Source organism: Coturnix japonica, chromosome 1, assembly GCF_001577835.2.
Source record: "Coturnix japonica isolate 7356 chromosome 1, Coturnix japonica 2.1, whole genome shotgun sequence".
NCBI lineage: Eukaryota > Metazoa > Chordata > Aves > Galliformes > Phasianidae > Coturnix > Coturnix japonica.
The window spans coordinates 151,978,323-151,993,468 of NC_029516.1; the positions used below are offsets into that span (position 1 = coordinate 151,978,323).

At 42.7% G+C, this 15,146-nt stretch overlaps 1 protein-coding gene across 3 annotated transcripts in view; it reads left to right on the forward strand.

The window, feature by feature from the left end:
• The first annotated feature begins 7,290 nt into the window (after positions 1-7,290).
• Positions 7,291-15,146, forward strand: part of RNASEH2B (ribonuclease H2 subunit B) — a 40,229-nt gene continuing 32,373 nt past the window's right edge. Inside the window, exons 1-2 of one of the 3 annotated variants that reach the window (XM_015851854.2) lie at positions 7,323-7,436; positions 8,949-9,034. In XM_015851854.2, coding sequence (XP_015707340.1) covers positions 9,001-9,034 — 34 coding nt within the window. In that variant the 5' untranslated portion in view covers positions 7,323-7,436; positions 8,949-9,000. Of the gene's footprint in view, positions 7,437-8,948; positions 9,035-15,146 lie in introns of all 3 variants that reach the window. The other 2 variants (XM_015851856.1, XM_015851853.2) reach the window with 2 other exon arrangements.

The window sequence follows — 15,146 nt, forward strand, 5'->3', positions numbered from 1 at the left end:
TTGCTGGACCGGCTCCCTGCGAGGAGACAACGTGGTCAGACCTTTCTGCCTTCCACAGCTCCATCGGTGAGATTGGGGACTTGGTATTCTCTTTGTTGAAACTCTCTTGTTGTTTGTTTAGCATTATTAGGTTATTAAACTGCCATTCGTTCTCAGATCACCTTTTTTTTTCTCCCTCATTTTTTGTTAGACCTAATTGCAATCTCCCTTCCCTTCCCCTCTTCTGAAACGCACGTGGCCGGGCCGGGCCACGCCGCACTCTGCCGTACCGTGCCGTGAGAGAAAAGGGGGGGGGGGGCTTTTGTTCGTGCTGCCCCGAGTTTGTGCCCCCTGTCCCGGAGTGAGCTCTAGAGAGAACTCCGTGACACAAAGAAACTCTATGAAGAGGTTTGGATTCATATCTACGAAATCAGATTTAGTGTTCATCTCTATGAATGTACTTTCTAGAGGTATGTATAATGACATCTTTTGGATCCTGAATGAAAATCATACTGATAACATGCTGCTACAGCTCTGGTAGAGCAGGGCTCAAAGACTTCCTGGTGACCACAGCTGGGCAAATGGGAACCCCACACCTTGTAGTGTTGTACCTGCCAACAGAATCTGAGAGAAAGAAAAAAGGACAAAGCGGTTGAATCCATCTTATGGAGAAACAGTTAAATGTGATGAGCCATGCTTTCTGGGACGTGAGCAAATGCCTTCCAAAGGGAAGCAGAAAGTGGCCACCAAGTCGTACTTGGTTTATGCATGACCACCCTACTTATATATATATTGAACCAAACTAAAGTGGAAGTACATCGTAACCCTGTAAATACCCAACCCCACCTGACCTAAAATACTCAGCCAATGAGGAACCAGGGGAGAAAGATAAAGTGTCAAGTAGGATTTGAATGACAAGTTGTGTCCCTCAGGGGTCAGGGCCCTTGAACAACTTCAGTAGCATCACCAAAGGGACTGAGTACAACTGCTATCTTGCTGAGGATTACATCAAGCTGTACAGTGAGACCAGCATGCCCAAGGGATGGGATGCCATTCAGAGCAGCCTGGACAGGCTCAAGCAGTGTGCCCAGGGGAACTTCATGAGGTTCAATAAAACCCAGTGCAAGGTCTTGTGCCTCAGTGATGACAACCCCTATTACCAGTACAAGCTTAGGGATGCAAGGATGGAGCACAGCCCAGATAAAAAGCACCTGGGACTATTAGTGGATGGCAAGCTGGACATAAGCCAGCAACATGCCCTCACAGCTATAAGCTAACTATATCCTGAGTTGCTTCCAAAGAAGCATAGCCAGCAGGGTGAGGGAGGTGATCCTGCCTCACTGCTCTGCACTGGAGACATTCAAGGCCAGGCTGGACCATGCTCTGGGTAATGTGATTGAGCTGAGAATGACTCCACTCATTACAGGGGAGCTGGCCAAGATGGCCCTTCCCACTCTTGGTACAAGGACTTGACGGTTCTGGGTTGGGCCCCACTGGGCTTCACGCTGCAGCACAGCCACTTGCTTAGGCCTCCCAAGGTGGGCTTAGGGGAAGAATTGGAAACAAAACAGAAGCTGCTAGCCATCAGAAAAACATAGCATGTCAGGCATGGAAGAGATTTTTTTTGATTGACATCAGGCTTTTAATTATTGCAACATCTAAAAGAGATAGACATGATTCTTAACAATGTCTTCAAACAGCTCCCTGTTGTGTTCTCTTGATTCGAGTATCCCTATTAGCATGAGCAAGAGTTGCAAATGTGCCCTGTTCACTCACATCACTGTCATTTGATATCCTCAAAAGCAATTTCTTCCAGATAGAAGATAGCGAGGCACTGACAGAGGTTGCGCATTGAAGCTGTGGGTACCCCATCCCTGGAGGCATTCAAGGCCAGGTTGGATGTGGCCCTGGGCATCCTGAGCTACTGGGGGGCAGCCCTGTCTGCAGCAGGAAGGTTGAGGCTGAATGATTTTAAAGTTCCCTTCCAACCTAAGCCATTCTATGATTTAGTGCTTACCTGCTGATCTGAAGTATCTGCCATTTGGATATCTAGCCCTAGACAGGCGGGCTAAAGCAGAGATGAACTTACAAAGCACCACATCTGAATGCTATTTTGTTCCCTTCCGTTATCTAGAAAAGGAAACTAAATGATCAGCCTGAAGGCAGATGTCTGAAGTTTGACAGTGTGAATCTCATGTTTGTTTAGATAATACTGGCCTGGAGGAATATTTCAAACAATTAATTTTCAGCTTAAAAAAAACCGATTTGGTACTTCAGTTACAAATTCAAACATAGTTTTTAGAGCTTTGTAGATTTATAATGTTTACGTTACTGTGCATGTTCTTTCTGGCCATGCCATCTCTATGCTAGGGCTTTGTGTGTTCCCTTGAGTTGCACAAAAACCCTCTGAGGTCACCAGGATTTCAGTGTTGGAATGAACAAGCTCTTAAATATTCTTGAATTCAAGAATATTTACATACAGGGAGAACATTTTCTGAGGCAAGCAAACTGATTCTGGTAGACAAAAGGACTGCACGCCTGGATGTTTTTCTTTGTATATGCCAGCACGTGTGTTTCATGTGACCAAAATGGCAATTATTCCTGTCACAGAATGAGACCGGGAGTGCGACAAGATGATCCCATCGCATGTGTGATGCTTATCCCATTTTACTCCATGAACTGTGGGTGAAATTTCTAATGGTTTGTTTTTTTTAAGACAACATCAGAGGATTAAGATATTTATTATTTTTTTTTTTTCTCTTAATTTTATTTTTTCTTTTTTTTTTTTTTTAGTACTTTTTTGGTTCTATCATATTTTTTCTTTGTCTTTAGGTAATAGTGACTTTTTGTCATTTGTTTGGTGGGTCAGAATTCGTCTAGTTTATACTCATCCACCGATTTTTATGCTCTGTTTCGATTACATCGCGATTATTTATATATAAAATTTTTGGTTTTATTGTGTTTTCTTTATTTATATCTATTACTTTGGTCATTTTAAATGAGTTATTTTTTTTTAGTCATGGTAATTGTAAGCGTTTTTATGATTCATGTTTCCTTTATACAATTTTATATTAGCTTTTCAGTTTGGGTATTTATCTGTTGTTTTGCCCTTTTCAGTGTATCCGCCGTTATCTAGTCTATGAGGATTCTAATGAAGGTTAGTTGTATTCTTTTGTTTTTTCTAATTATTAGGAAGGAAAAAGAAGATAGTGGAAAAAATATATAGACTTTTTTTTCAACCAGGCAGCATTTTTTTGTTTTTGTCTTTTTTTTTTTTCGATATGCAAAACCAAGCTTAAAACTTAATTGATTATGTTTACTTTGATCAATGTGTTATATACAAGCAGCAGTTATTGTTTCATACATAACATTTAATCAATTATTGAATTGTAATTTTATTTTTTCTGTGGTTGTTCTTTGGTTGCATCTAGCCTAAAGTGACGTTGTATTGACTGGGCTTTCATTTTTTCTGATGGGTTGTTATGGGCACTGTTTCCATAATTCATAACTTAGCTGGATCCCTTAAGCCTGCAGATCAATGGATTCAAAGTTACAACTATCAGTGTTTGGACTGCTCTTCCGAAGTTAAAATGGGTAAATTTTTTATTTTTTCTATTTAGTGGCCATAATTGTAATTTGTGTCCTTGTGTGTTTGACAAATTGAAAAAAGTAAATAATAAATTATATAAAATTGTTAAATAAAACATAATAAGTGGCAACATTTCTGTCTTTTAAACAACCTTTACTTAACAAGAAATAATACTTCCTTCTGAAATTTGTTTCTTCAGTTTTCTTGCTCCCTTCCTGTTGAGTTTTTAAAAACGTTGCTTCATTCTGTTATGTTAGCAGAGATAAGGGATAATTTCCATACAGTGCCTGGAAGTCGTTTTGTACCAAAGTTTAGCTATTTACAACTTGGCAGCAGGTAATAATTTATTGAAAATCTTTGGCATAAATATGACAAAGGAATCTTACATTTGCTTAGACTTATTTTTTTTTTTTTTGGATTATTGGAAGCAGCCCAAGCAAAACTGAATGAATGGACGGCATGCAGGTGAGGTTTGAATATTGCAAATCATCCTTCACTATAATGGTCTTCTGATAATGTTGTTAAATTATGATTTGCCCTCCTTTTTCTTTTTTTTTTTTTTTCTTTTGATTAGGATGCTATGTCCATTATTTGTGCATTCATATCTTCTTTTCTTTTGTAATATAGTGTATAGATTGTTCATATGACCAATTAAATGAGAATAGCCACGTGTGTAAAATTGAGATTGGAGTACTTGCAACGATATCACCACAGCACTTCAGAGCTGTCCAGTGTTTTTTTTTTGTTCAAAAAACTTTTTTTTGATGTCCTTTTTTCTTTCTTTCTTCTCTCCTTTTATCCCTGCATTTTGGTATTTTTTATCTTCTTATTAGATTTCTTTTTTCTTTTTTCATTGGTAATTTAAATCTTTATCTTTTATTCATTGGGCAAGCTTTTTTTCTGTTTTGTTCTCTTTAATACTTATTCTATACTAAATACTTGAAGAGGTTCACTTCCTTCTTAAGCCAAACACCCTTTATTTTTAGTACTCTATCTAGCTCTCTGTACAGTACATCCTCCCCAAAAGATTATCTTTTATTTTTTTTATTAATGATACCATATGTCGATTTGGTGTTTTTATAAAGACATTGAAGACAGTATACCACAAATGTGCGTGAGTAACAACAGAAAGCTTTAAAATATTTAATCTGTATAAATCACTGCATTATTTTCATTCCAAACCGATGTCATTAAAACATTATTTCAGTCCCATCCAAGATATCAATATGATATCATAAAGGCTGGATATAGGACACTTTAAAATGTTTTTCATCTTTAGTTCCAACCATTTTTCTTCCCTTTACCATACCTACAGGAAACCCCTAAACCATATCAATTTCATTTTGGGGCAGAAATTTGGGGCAGAATTTCAGTTTTGGGGCATTTTGAAGTACTTGAGAAAAACATTTTTAAGTGGAAGTTTCTGAGGGGGGAAAGGAAAAAAAGCACTATAGATTTCAGAGCCAATATGCATCCAGAGACTGTGCAAGATGGTCATAAATAGAGGAGATGAGAGAGGAGAAGAAAAAAGAAGGAGAGAGGAGAGGAGAGCAGAGGAGAGGAGAGGAGAGGATAGAGGAGAGGAGAGGAGAGGAGAGGAGAGGAAAGGGGAAAGGAGGCGAAGAGAAGAGAAGAGAAGAGATAGAGCAATGTAGGAAGAGAAAGAAGAGAGAGAAGAGAAGAGAAGAGAAGAGAAGAGAAGAGAAGAGAATGAGAAGATGAAGAGATGAAGAGAAGAGAAGAGAAGAGAAGAGAAGAGAAAAAGAAGGCATCTGGAACATCCATTCCAGATGTAAACTGATGTAAAGTACTCAGTACCTCTGAAAATGAGCTTGCTTACCACGTGCCTGAATTAGGATAGATTGGTGCTTTGAAAATGTGAGCTTGACAACTCGGTTTTGCAAATGTGCAGCAATGTTTGATATAACATTTCCATCACAGGAGATCCTGCGCACATCGCAGTCAGGGAGGAAACAGGATGTCTGGAACAAGCGCAGGTGATGCCTCTGGGCTTGACCTTGACACTGCAGCTGGTGCTTGCAGGGCTGGATTCCTGTCTTCTTGAGCCTTGTGAAGCTTGGCAGTGTACAACAGCCTACCATGCATCACAGGATGCATTTTCAGGACCGGAAGCCAAGCTGTTATTGTTATTTACAGAGAACCTTTTCGCCATATGGGAGGCTTTCCTTCTAGAAAAGTTTCAAATGCAGCAACCGATCCTGCACTGCTCTTCCATCACTCTTGTACAGGTCATGGTGGGACAGCTGGAAGCCTCTTTCTGTCTTCGTTCAAACAAGTACCAAAGAGAGTTTTACGAGATCCATCAGCAAATGCTGCAATCCAAGCACATGCTAGGGCAACTCACAGTCACTTTGAAAGCAGGACTGCCCTGTGATTTCAGCAGGGACTTCCTGAAAACACGTGGTGCAGTGTGGTCTTTGGCATTTATATCCCGTCTCACTTCAGGCATGGGGGAAAAAAAAACAACCCAGGAAAATTTAAATAAAACAAATCAAGATTAGTGTAATCTCAGCGTTATGAATGTATATGCTCCGACTTCAGGAAATTATCTTTTTCAGCCTTCCATCAACTCAGCTGTTGAGCATATGTTGGCCTTGGTTAGTTTTGTTATGTTTGAGGGCACAGACATCAGTATGTATCTAATATTTGTTTCATATCTCTGAGATTTACAATTGATATGTATACTTTAATACTTCTGATAACATATAATGTTTGTCTTCTAAATCTCTGGGACAGTGGCCATCAGCCTGTTCTTGTGCTGGTAACAATAAGTTAATGCACATGTGCATGTGTATGCATATCTATGGCTCTTGATATGTGACTATGTCTCCTTGGGACTATCGGTAGGTGCAGGACGCATTTACCAGGATATTATGCACCTCTGGAGACACACTAGTGCAGCTCAGAGCTGGGCCAATGACAGCAGCTTGATCAGAGCTGTGTCCAGTCTGGGCTTTAACATGTGTTAGTAGAAAGGTGGCAGAACATGAGACAGCAGTGGGCAAGAAAGCCAATGGCATCCTGCCTTGTATCTGATAGTGCAGCCAGTGGGAGCAGGGAGGTGATCATCCCTCTGGACTCAGCCCTAGTGAGGCCACACCTTGAGTACTGTGTTCAGTTTTGGGCTACTCACTACAAGAAAAACATTGAGGCTCTGGAGTGTGTCCAGAGAAGAGCAACAAAGCTGTGAAGGTCTGGAGCACAAGTCGTATGGGGAGTGACTGAGAGAACTGGGATTGCTCAGTCTGGAGGAGAATCGGGGATGACCTTATTGCTCTCCACAACATGAAAGGAGGCTGTGGTGAGGCAGGGGTTGGCCTCTTCTCACAGGTGACCCCTATAGGATGAGAGGTATTATGTTATCGACCTTACGTTGCACCAGGGGAAGTTCAGGTTGGATATTAGGAAACATTTCTTCTCAGAATGAGTGTTGATGCACTGACACTGGCTGCCCAGGGTGATGCTGTAGTCACCAACCCTGGAGGTGTTCAAGAAAAGGGCAGATGTGGCACTGAGTGACACAGTTAGTGAGCATGGTGGGATGGGCATCACATCCCAGGCACCCAGAAAGGACCCAAAGAGCAACAGCGTGACGAAGCGACCCGACTGAGCCGCTCTGCCGCCGTCCGCCCCGCCTCCAGCGGCTCGTACCATTCTCTTCCATCAGGAGGGGGGACGGAGCGGGTGCCTGTTCCCGCTTCTCCTCGGCCCGTCCCCGCCCCGCCGCCATGTTGCGGAGGCGGCCGGAGCTGCGGCGGGAGCGGCCGGTTGGGTCGGAGGAGTATGAACGGCTCGGAGCGGCGGCCCGCGGGGAAGCACCCTGAGCAGTGGGTGCTCATTGCACCAGGTAACCCCGCGTGGGCCCCGAGGTGGGACGGGCTCATAAGACACCGCCGCTGACGGAGCTCGGCTAGGAGGCGAGTGCCCTGGTTGTGTGACACAGCCCCCAAACGAAGTCCCGAGAGGACCCCCAGTGTCCCGCACTGCACCCAAGTGCTTTTATTTCCTATGGGGTCGTCCCAGTTCACAGGCGATGCTGTGAGCGACGGAGAGAGGTTGTGAGGAGTGGTCACCGTTCAGATGGAGCCTCAGCACCGCCCCCCTGCCTGCCTCGCCTTCGGGCAGTTTGTTTTTCTTTATTATTTAATCTGTTTATTGAGGAAATGAGTTAGTGCCCTTAGCCTCAGTTTCATTAACGAGCTCCTTCACTCTCGTCGGCAGTGAGGTGTCCGTACTTCTGAAGCAGAGCAGGAAGGCCTGCACGTGTCCTAAGAAGACAGAGAGCTCAGGAGAGTTGGGAAAGGCCTATCAGTGCCTAAAGGGGGCTGCAGGGAGGAAGGGGACAGGCAGCAAGGTGACATGGCACGAGGAAATGGTTTCAAACTAAAAGAGGGTTGATTTAGAACTGGCACAGGTTGCCCTGGAGGTGGTGGATGCCCCATCCCTGGAGACATTCAAAGTCAGGCTCCTGCAGGTATCCCCTATTGTAGAGGAGCCAGAAGAGGCAGCCTTTAGGGATTCCTCCCAACTCAGAACAATTCTGTGGGAGCTCTGCTCTGTACATGGGCTGTAAACGTGGCTGTCAGATTTAATTTCACATGCCACAAAAGGTTTTAGTGTTAAGGAGTTTGGTTCAACAAGGATTGGAAACCAGGGAAGGATGCCTTGGGGCACTGACAAAGTGGGCTGCTCTAGTTACAAGAGAACCAACAGAACCAATTGTTATGGTTTCACTGACTCTTGGTTTCACTTCTCTTGCTCTGGTTGTAGCTTTTCAGTTCCAGCCTTTGGCATCTGACATACTCGATGCCTAAGAAAGGAATTGATAATTGAGGAATTCCTTTCTCTGCAGACTAGGTTTTAAGTTGAATCCTGTACCAGATGACTGGCTGTGCCAACAGATGTCCATACTGTGCAAATATTTGTAAATATCCTTAATTTATGTGTGAGTAGTGGGTTCTGCGCAGTGAGTTAAATTCTTCAGTAAGACTTGGCAGGATTGGAGCCAGAGCTTGTAACTTCCACGAAGCCAGACAGTTTGTATTACCAATTATGCCAGAGTAGCTCCGACGGAGTTTATACAGTGCTCCAGACCTGTAAGAAACTTTATTAAGCCTTACTAGAACCCCAGAGCACTCAGTGATTTTAACAGATCACTGGCTGATCGTTTCAGATGTCCACTGCTGATAAGACTTGCCAATCATATGAGTAATACTGCTGAAATGGAATAAATGTAATAGTTATTGTTGTGGGGGTTTTTTTTGCATAAGGAGATTTTTAATGTTAGTGTCTATCCCTTTTTAGAGTTACATGTTTCTGTGCTGTAAAAAAGGGTTTAAGTGGCAAGTTTACCTTGCAGGAAGAAGAAGAGCATGTTCTAATGCTATACAAGAAGCTCCGAAAGTTTTCTCATGATAAAGGTTCTTTCCAAGGCCCTGATTTCAGGTACTTAAGTTAGTTTGGACTTCTCAATCTGTGTGGAGCAGCTTGTGAAGCTAATGCATATCATCCTACACAACTCAATACCATTTCTGCTTGGAAAAGTCAGTTATGTTATATTGGTTGTGACATCTTAAAAGTTCCTGTATGGCTGCAGATGATGGCTCACTCCATACAGGAGTCTAAAAAAGAATAAAGTCTATTATAAGTATAGAATTAAAACACTGAGAACTGAAACTTGAGTTCTCAGTCAGTCTGACCATTCAGTAGCTTTCTAGAGCAAGGCAAGGATATGGCTGGAGTTCTGAATATTGCCATGTTCACCTTTTATCTGTTCTTGCTGCTTGTATGCCATGTAAAAGTGTAGACATAAGGAAGGTGAGATTCATATTTGGACTTTGGCCATTGCTCTTGAAGCGTGCACGCTGCTGGGCAGTTTGAAGCCTTATCATGAGCATTCAGAGGAAGCTTGTGATTCTGCCCCTCTGCTCTTGTGAGACTCCATCTGCAGTACTGCATGCAGCTCTGAGGTCCTCAGCATGAGAAGGAAATGGAGCTGTTGGAGTGTGTATAGAGGAGGGCCACAAAGATGATCAGAGGGCTGGAGCACCCCCATACAAGGACAAGCTGACAGAGCTGGGGCCCTTCAGCCTGGAGAAAGAAGGTTCTCGGGGGGAGCTCATAGATGCCTTCCAGTACCTGAAGGGGGCCTACAGGAAAGCTGGGAAGGGACTTTTTAGAAGAGCATGGAGTAACAGGACAAAGAGGAATGGCTTTAAAGTGCAGGAGGGTAGATTTAGGCTTGATATTAGGAAGACATTTTTAACTATGAGGGTGGGGAGACACTGGAACAGGTCGCCCAGAGAGGTTGTGGATGCCCCCTCCCTGGAAGCATTCAAGGCCAGGCTGGATGGGGCTGTGAGCACCCTGGTCTGGTGGGAGTGTCCTTGCTTGTAGCAGTGGGTTGGAACTGGATGATCTTAAAGGTCCCTTCCAACCTCAACCACTGATCTTTTGGACGTGAATCATCAAGAGAAAGCAATAAACAATCAGGAAAAGGGTAGATGAAAGGATTGGTCATACAGAGTGAGGTGATCAGAGTGTAAAACTTGGTGAGGATGGAAAAACTGGGCATGCATGTAGAGGTAGAGCTGTGCTTAAAATAAAGTCAACCCTCTGGGCAGTTTCTCCAGTTGCAGATTAACTGTGCTGTGGCTATACAGGCTCCAAATTTGGCCCATAGTAGATTCTTCTCAGCACTAACACAATTTATTATTTCAAGTGCTATGCCATGCTAACACATCTCTGCTGTTTCTAGAACCAATATTGCAGTACAGCTGCTTTTGGCGCTGTCTGAACTAATAAGTCCTGGTGGACCTGAGCTGGCTCTGTGTGGACCTGCCTGTGTCTTTGCCGTGCTCCTCGTTCCAGGGCATTTTATGAGCTTGGCTGGAAATCTGAATCTGAACTTGATTTTCTGGGGGTGTTGGGGGGTGGTTGACATCCATGGTTAAGAAGACAAATCTGGAGCACTGGAGGAGTCACGTTAGAGACACCAAAGTATTCCTGAGTACTGAAGGACCCACATGGACTTCGCTTTTGGGTGTCTTGAGTTTCCAGGTTGTGTTCTTCTGCATTTCTCGTAGTATTTAGATAATCTGGGTGGTTATATTACATAGGTGTCTGTTTCTCCCCCTTCCCCTTAAGAAAGCAGAGCTTTGTATACAGCTTCCTCATACATAGGTTTAGCTACTAAATAGGTGCAAGGGAAGCAAAGCGGCTCCTGAGGGTAATAGCCCACCTACCTCCCAGCCAGGATGTTGCTAATGATAGACATTTGTGGAAGAGATTCTGTCTGGGTTCTTTAAGACCCCAATAGCATTGTGTGACACATCTGATCTAGGTTCATGATAACGAATCACCTTCACAGAATCACAGAATTATCAAGGTTGGAAAAAACCTAGAAGATCATCTAGTCCAACCATCACCAATACTTCCCAGCTAAATCATATTCCTCAACACAACATCCAAACATTTCTTGAACACTCCCATGGTCGGTGACTCCACCACCTCCCTGGGCAGTGCATTCCAATGCCTGACTACCCTTTCCGAGAAGTAATACTTCTAATGTCCAGCCTGAATCTCCCCTGGTGCAGCTTAAAACCATTCCCTCTAGTTCTATCACTGATTACACGAGAGAAGAGGCCAACCCCCAGCTCACTACAACCTCCCTTCAGGAAGTTATAGAGAGCTATAAGGTCTCGCCTGGAGACCATCCTGAACCTCTGTGCTCTGTGCTGAGTACCTCGCTTATATAATGACTTCAGACTGGTCTTACCAATAGCAGCCAAACACATGCACCAGCTGCTGGACAGGGAGCATGCGAAGGACAGTTTTGCAGGGGTAGGTGTTATCTCAGTACTGATATATTTAAACCTTCCATTGGCTTTAGCAAAGAGGTCACCATTTGAACGTGGTTTTCCAAGTCTGCTGTTCCTCTCTATGCTCTAAGTTAACACTGCTGCATTTGATTTGTTCTGCATTAAGTAAAAGTAGGGGTTTAGCTGCAAGCTGATGATTGAGCTCAACCTTTTTTTTTCTGAAGTGGGCAAGTTTTTTTCGTTCCGTTGTTTTCTTAAGCAGCAGATTGATGAGCTTTTGTATTGTTTTATGAGAGCTGCTATTTTAGTGGCTCTGGAAGGACCGCACGAAGGGAGGGATTTTAACAATCCTATTATTTTTAGGAGCTACTTATTTAAAAATAAAATGAGCAGTTTCACAGAATGCTCGGCAAGTTTTTGGAACAAATTTCATATGCCAGAAGTCAAATGGAGGCAGAAATAAATGAACCGCGATGCCAAACCATAGGGCATCAACATGCATTAAATTAATCCTTTCTTTCAGATGAGACCGAGGAGCTTTTGTCAACATGCAACAACAGAAGGACGCATTTTACTTGAAAACTTGGGGTCATATTGAGAGATGTTCAATGTTACCATTCTCTCCCCCTCTGTTTAAAAACACTTTGATACCTGCTTTTATGTAGCACTAAAATGATTGTTTTAAGTATCTGCTACAAGGTAACCCACAGAGCTGTGCTGGTAGAAAACTTGTATCAGAAGTTGTAGCAAATGTCAAAGCTGGGTGGGCCACCTGAGCATCAGAACTTGCAGAGTAATTTAGAGACAGAACTTGGAATTAGAGCTCACAGTTTAAAATGTGTATTTTTAACAATATGACTTTATATTTACTTAGTCTTACATTTTATCTGCACGTATTTATACCTTCTTAACAAATGAGTGTGAATAGGCATATTTTAGGACTCTTTGGGCATATTTTTCTTCAATTCCCCATAAACTGGCATTTGCATCTCTTGAACAAAGCCTTTGCCTGCAGGTAATTTGCACTATTTCTTACATCTCTTCAAATGTGTACTGAGCTCAGCTGTCTATAAAGCAGATAAAACTGGCAAGCTAGGGAGCCAGAAGGAAGCATTGCAAATAAAAGAAATGAAAAGAGATGTTTTAATGTGTAACGCCATCTCCTACTTCTGCTTTCTGCCATCTGGCTTGGAAGAGACCAACATATGCCAACTTAGGCCTCTCTGCACATGGGAATAAGGCTGATTCAGCCAGTAATACAGCTGCACCAGCGTTGACCCTATAAATATTGAGAAGGGAAATCTGAAGTTTTTAGCCTTTCAAGTGATAACCTGGTCTTGAACTTCTTAAGATTGACTTCTTCATTCAGCTTCGACCTCACTGCATGATTTGCCCAGCCTCTCATTTCAAGAACAGCTGAGTTAGTACTCTCCATTACTGCCAGTGAGTCTGTGAGCACGTGGCTTTGTGTTCAGAAGTGAACTGTGACAGTGTAAGATAAAGCTAAAGGCTGTTCTTAGGCAAAACTCTTACTGTTCAGTGCAGCTGTTTGGCTCCATATTGGGGCGCAAGGCTGCTCTGGCAGTTCTATGTGAAGTTTGATTGAAGATAGAAACTTGATGTTATTTTTTGTATCTCAGTAAACCTTTTTCTTGTAATGTTTCCAGGTGAAGTGGGAGCCAGGAATAGCTTAAGGGGGTGTCATTTACACTGCATTAAATGTTATTTGCTTAAGGCAGCAGATAACAAATGTGATTACCAAATTGCTGTTCTAGCTTTCATAATAGGTGCTGCAGAAGTCCCCTTGCTGAAGCCAGTGCTATGTATGGTCAGGAGGATAAGAGGTGAGGTAATATCAAACTGTCATAACTGAGCAAGACCAAGGTAAGCTCTCCAAAAACCAAGTAGGTGCTCATGTGAAGCTCTGCCTTCTGTGCCAGCTGATGGGAGAGCAGCTGTTTGCAGAGGTGATGGAGCTGTGTTCTGTGTAGCAATCTTCTAGAGCATTGTCAACCAAGGACACACTGATGTTTAATGGCTGTTCTCGTGCTCTCCCACCTCAAATCGGCATATAATGTAGTTTTCTAATGCTCTTAAACTAATCAAAGAGCTCAATGTCACATACAGAACAGCATAGGTTGTTTTCTCTATTGCCTGCTGCTGCCACAGGTTCTTTTCCACATGAAACCCTATAGTAAGGGGCAGTAGTTTACTGATCAGGACATGGGGAAATGGTTTTGAGTTAAAAGAGGGAAGATTTAGGTTGGATGTTAGGGGGAAGTTCTTCACTAGTAGAGTGATTAGGCCCTGGAACAGGCTGCCCAGGGAGGTTGTGGATGCCCCGTCCTTGGAGGTGTTCAAGACCAGGTTGGACGGGGCCCTGGGCAACCTGATCTAGTAAATGTGTATGTTTGGTGGCCCTGCCAGGCAGGAGGGTTGGAACTACATGATCCTTGAGGTCCCTTCCAACCCGGGTCATTCTGTGATTCTGTGATCTGGGTGGAAATGAGTGGTTTCTTCTCAGCTGGATCAGCAAACTGAGCTGACTTGCCATGTGGCCACAGAATTGCTGGTTTTAGTGGAAAGAAAGCAGCAGAGGTGAGGAATTCAAGACTGCATTTTCTAGTGACCTGTGAATTTTGGTCATTTGAAGCCGTTTATAGAACTGTGTCCTCAGTCAGTGCATACCTGATTTTTTTCATTATGCTAATCCATAATTATCTTGAAACTTGCAAAGATATTAAAAGTTAGAATGATACAAAGTCCTGCATTATTTCTTGTTGGGCTTTTTTTCAGGGTGTGCTGCAGGACAGAGGACTTTGCTCATGTACCGTTAGCACAGGCACTGACTTAAAGCCATTTACTTGACTGATTCTAGAAGGAATGTAAATAAAACAATTATTAGATGTAACATATTTGCACCTCTAGACTACATAGTTCAGTCTGCCATAAAATGTCCATTAAATGAGCTCCGTCGTGTCTCCATCTGACACACCTTTTTTGCATGACTTGAAGTTGAGAAGGGAATGGAAAAGACTTGTGTAGGTGACGTATGGTTTAATATCTGTTTTTAAATGAAATCTTAACTTTATAATTCCAGACTATTAAACGATCCTGGTTTGTTGTAGGGTGGTGGTGGAGGGTTTTTTCCTCTGACGCAATTGACAGATATTTACAGCCTTTTGCTTGCTTGGCTGGCAGCTTTTTGCATGGGATTTCCATATAACTCGATATTAGTCTGTTATATATAGTATCTATAAGCAGTTTTTAAGAAAAGGTGGACAGACCTTGCATCATCTGTAACGGTTGCATAGATCTTAGTGGGAGTTTTATGTTCTTTTCCAGTTCATTCATGTTGCAATACCAGCAGCATTTTTTTAGTGGCCAGATTCATTAATGCCTCATATCAATCCATTGTGGAACAAACCATTGCCAGAAATCCTTAGACAGCTGGTCCATTTTCACTTGGTTCTGTTTATGTGTTTTCCAGGATTTGTCTGGTTGTATGTGTGACCTCCACAAAATACAACAGGCTTTTCTCTTTCTCTGTAATGGAAAGCTGAGCTACAGAAAAAGCTGCTGTTAAGAGTAGTGACATTCATCTGTCATTTCCCATTAGACCTATCTTAACTCTTAGTTTTGCTCAAAAATCTCTTCAGAACTGCTTTTTTAGAAGTCTGTTCATTTAGCCATAAGAGATCCTTGCCCAAACATGAGGGCTGATAAATGTAATGACA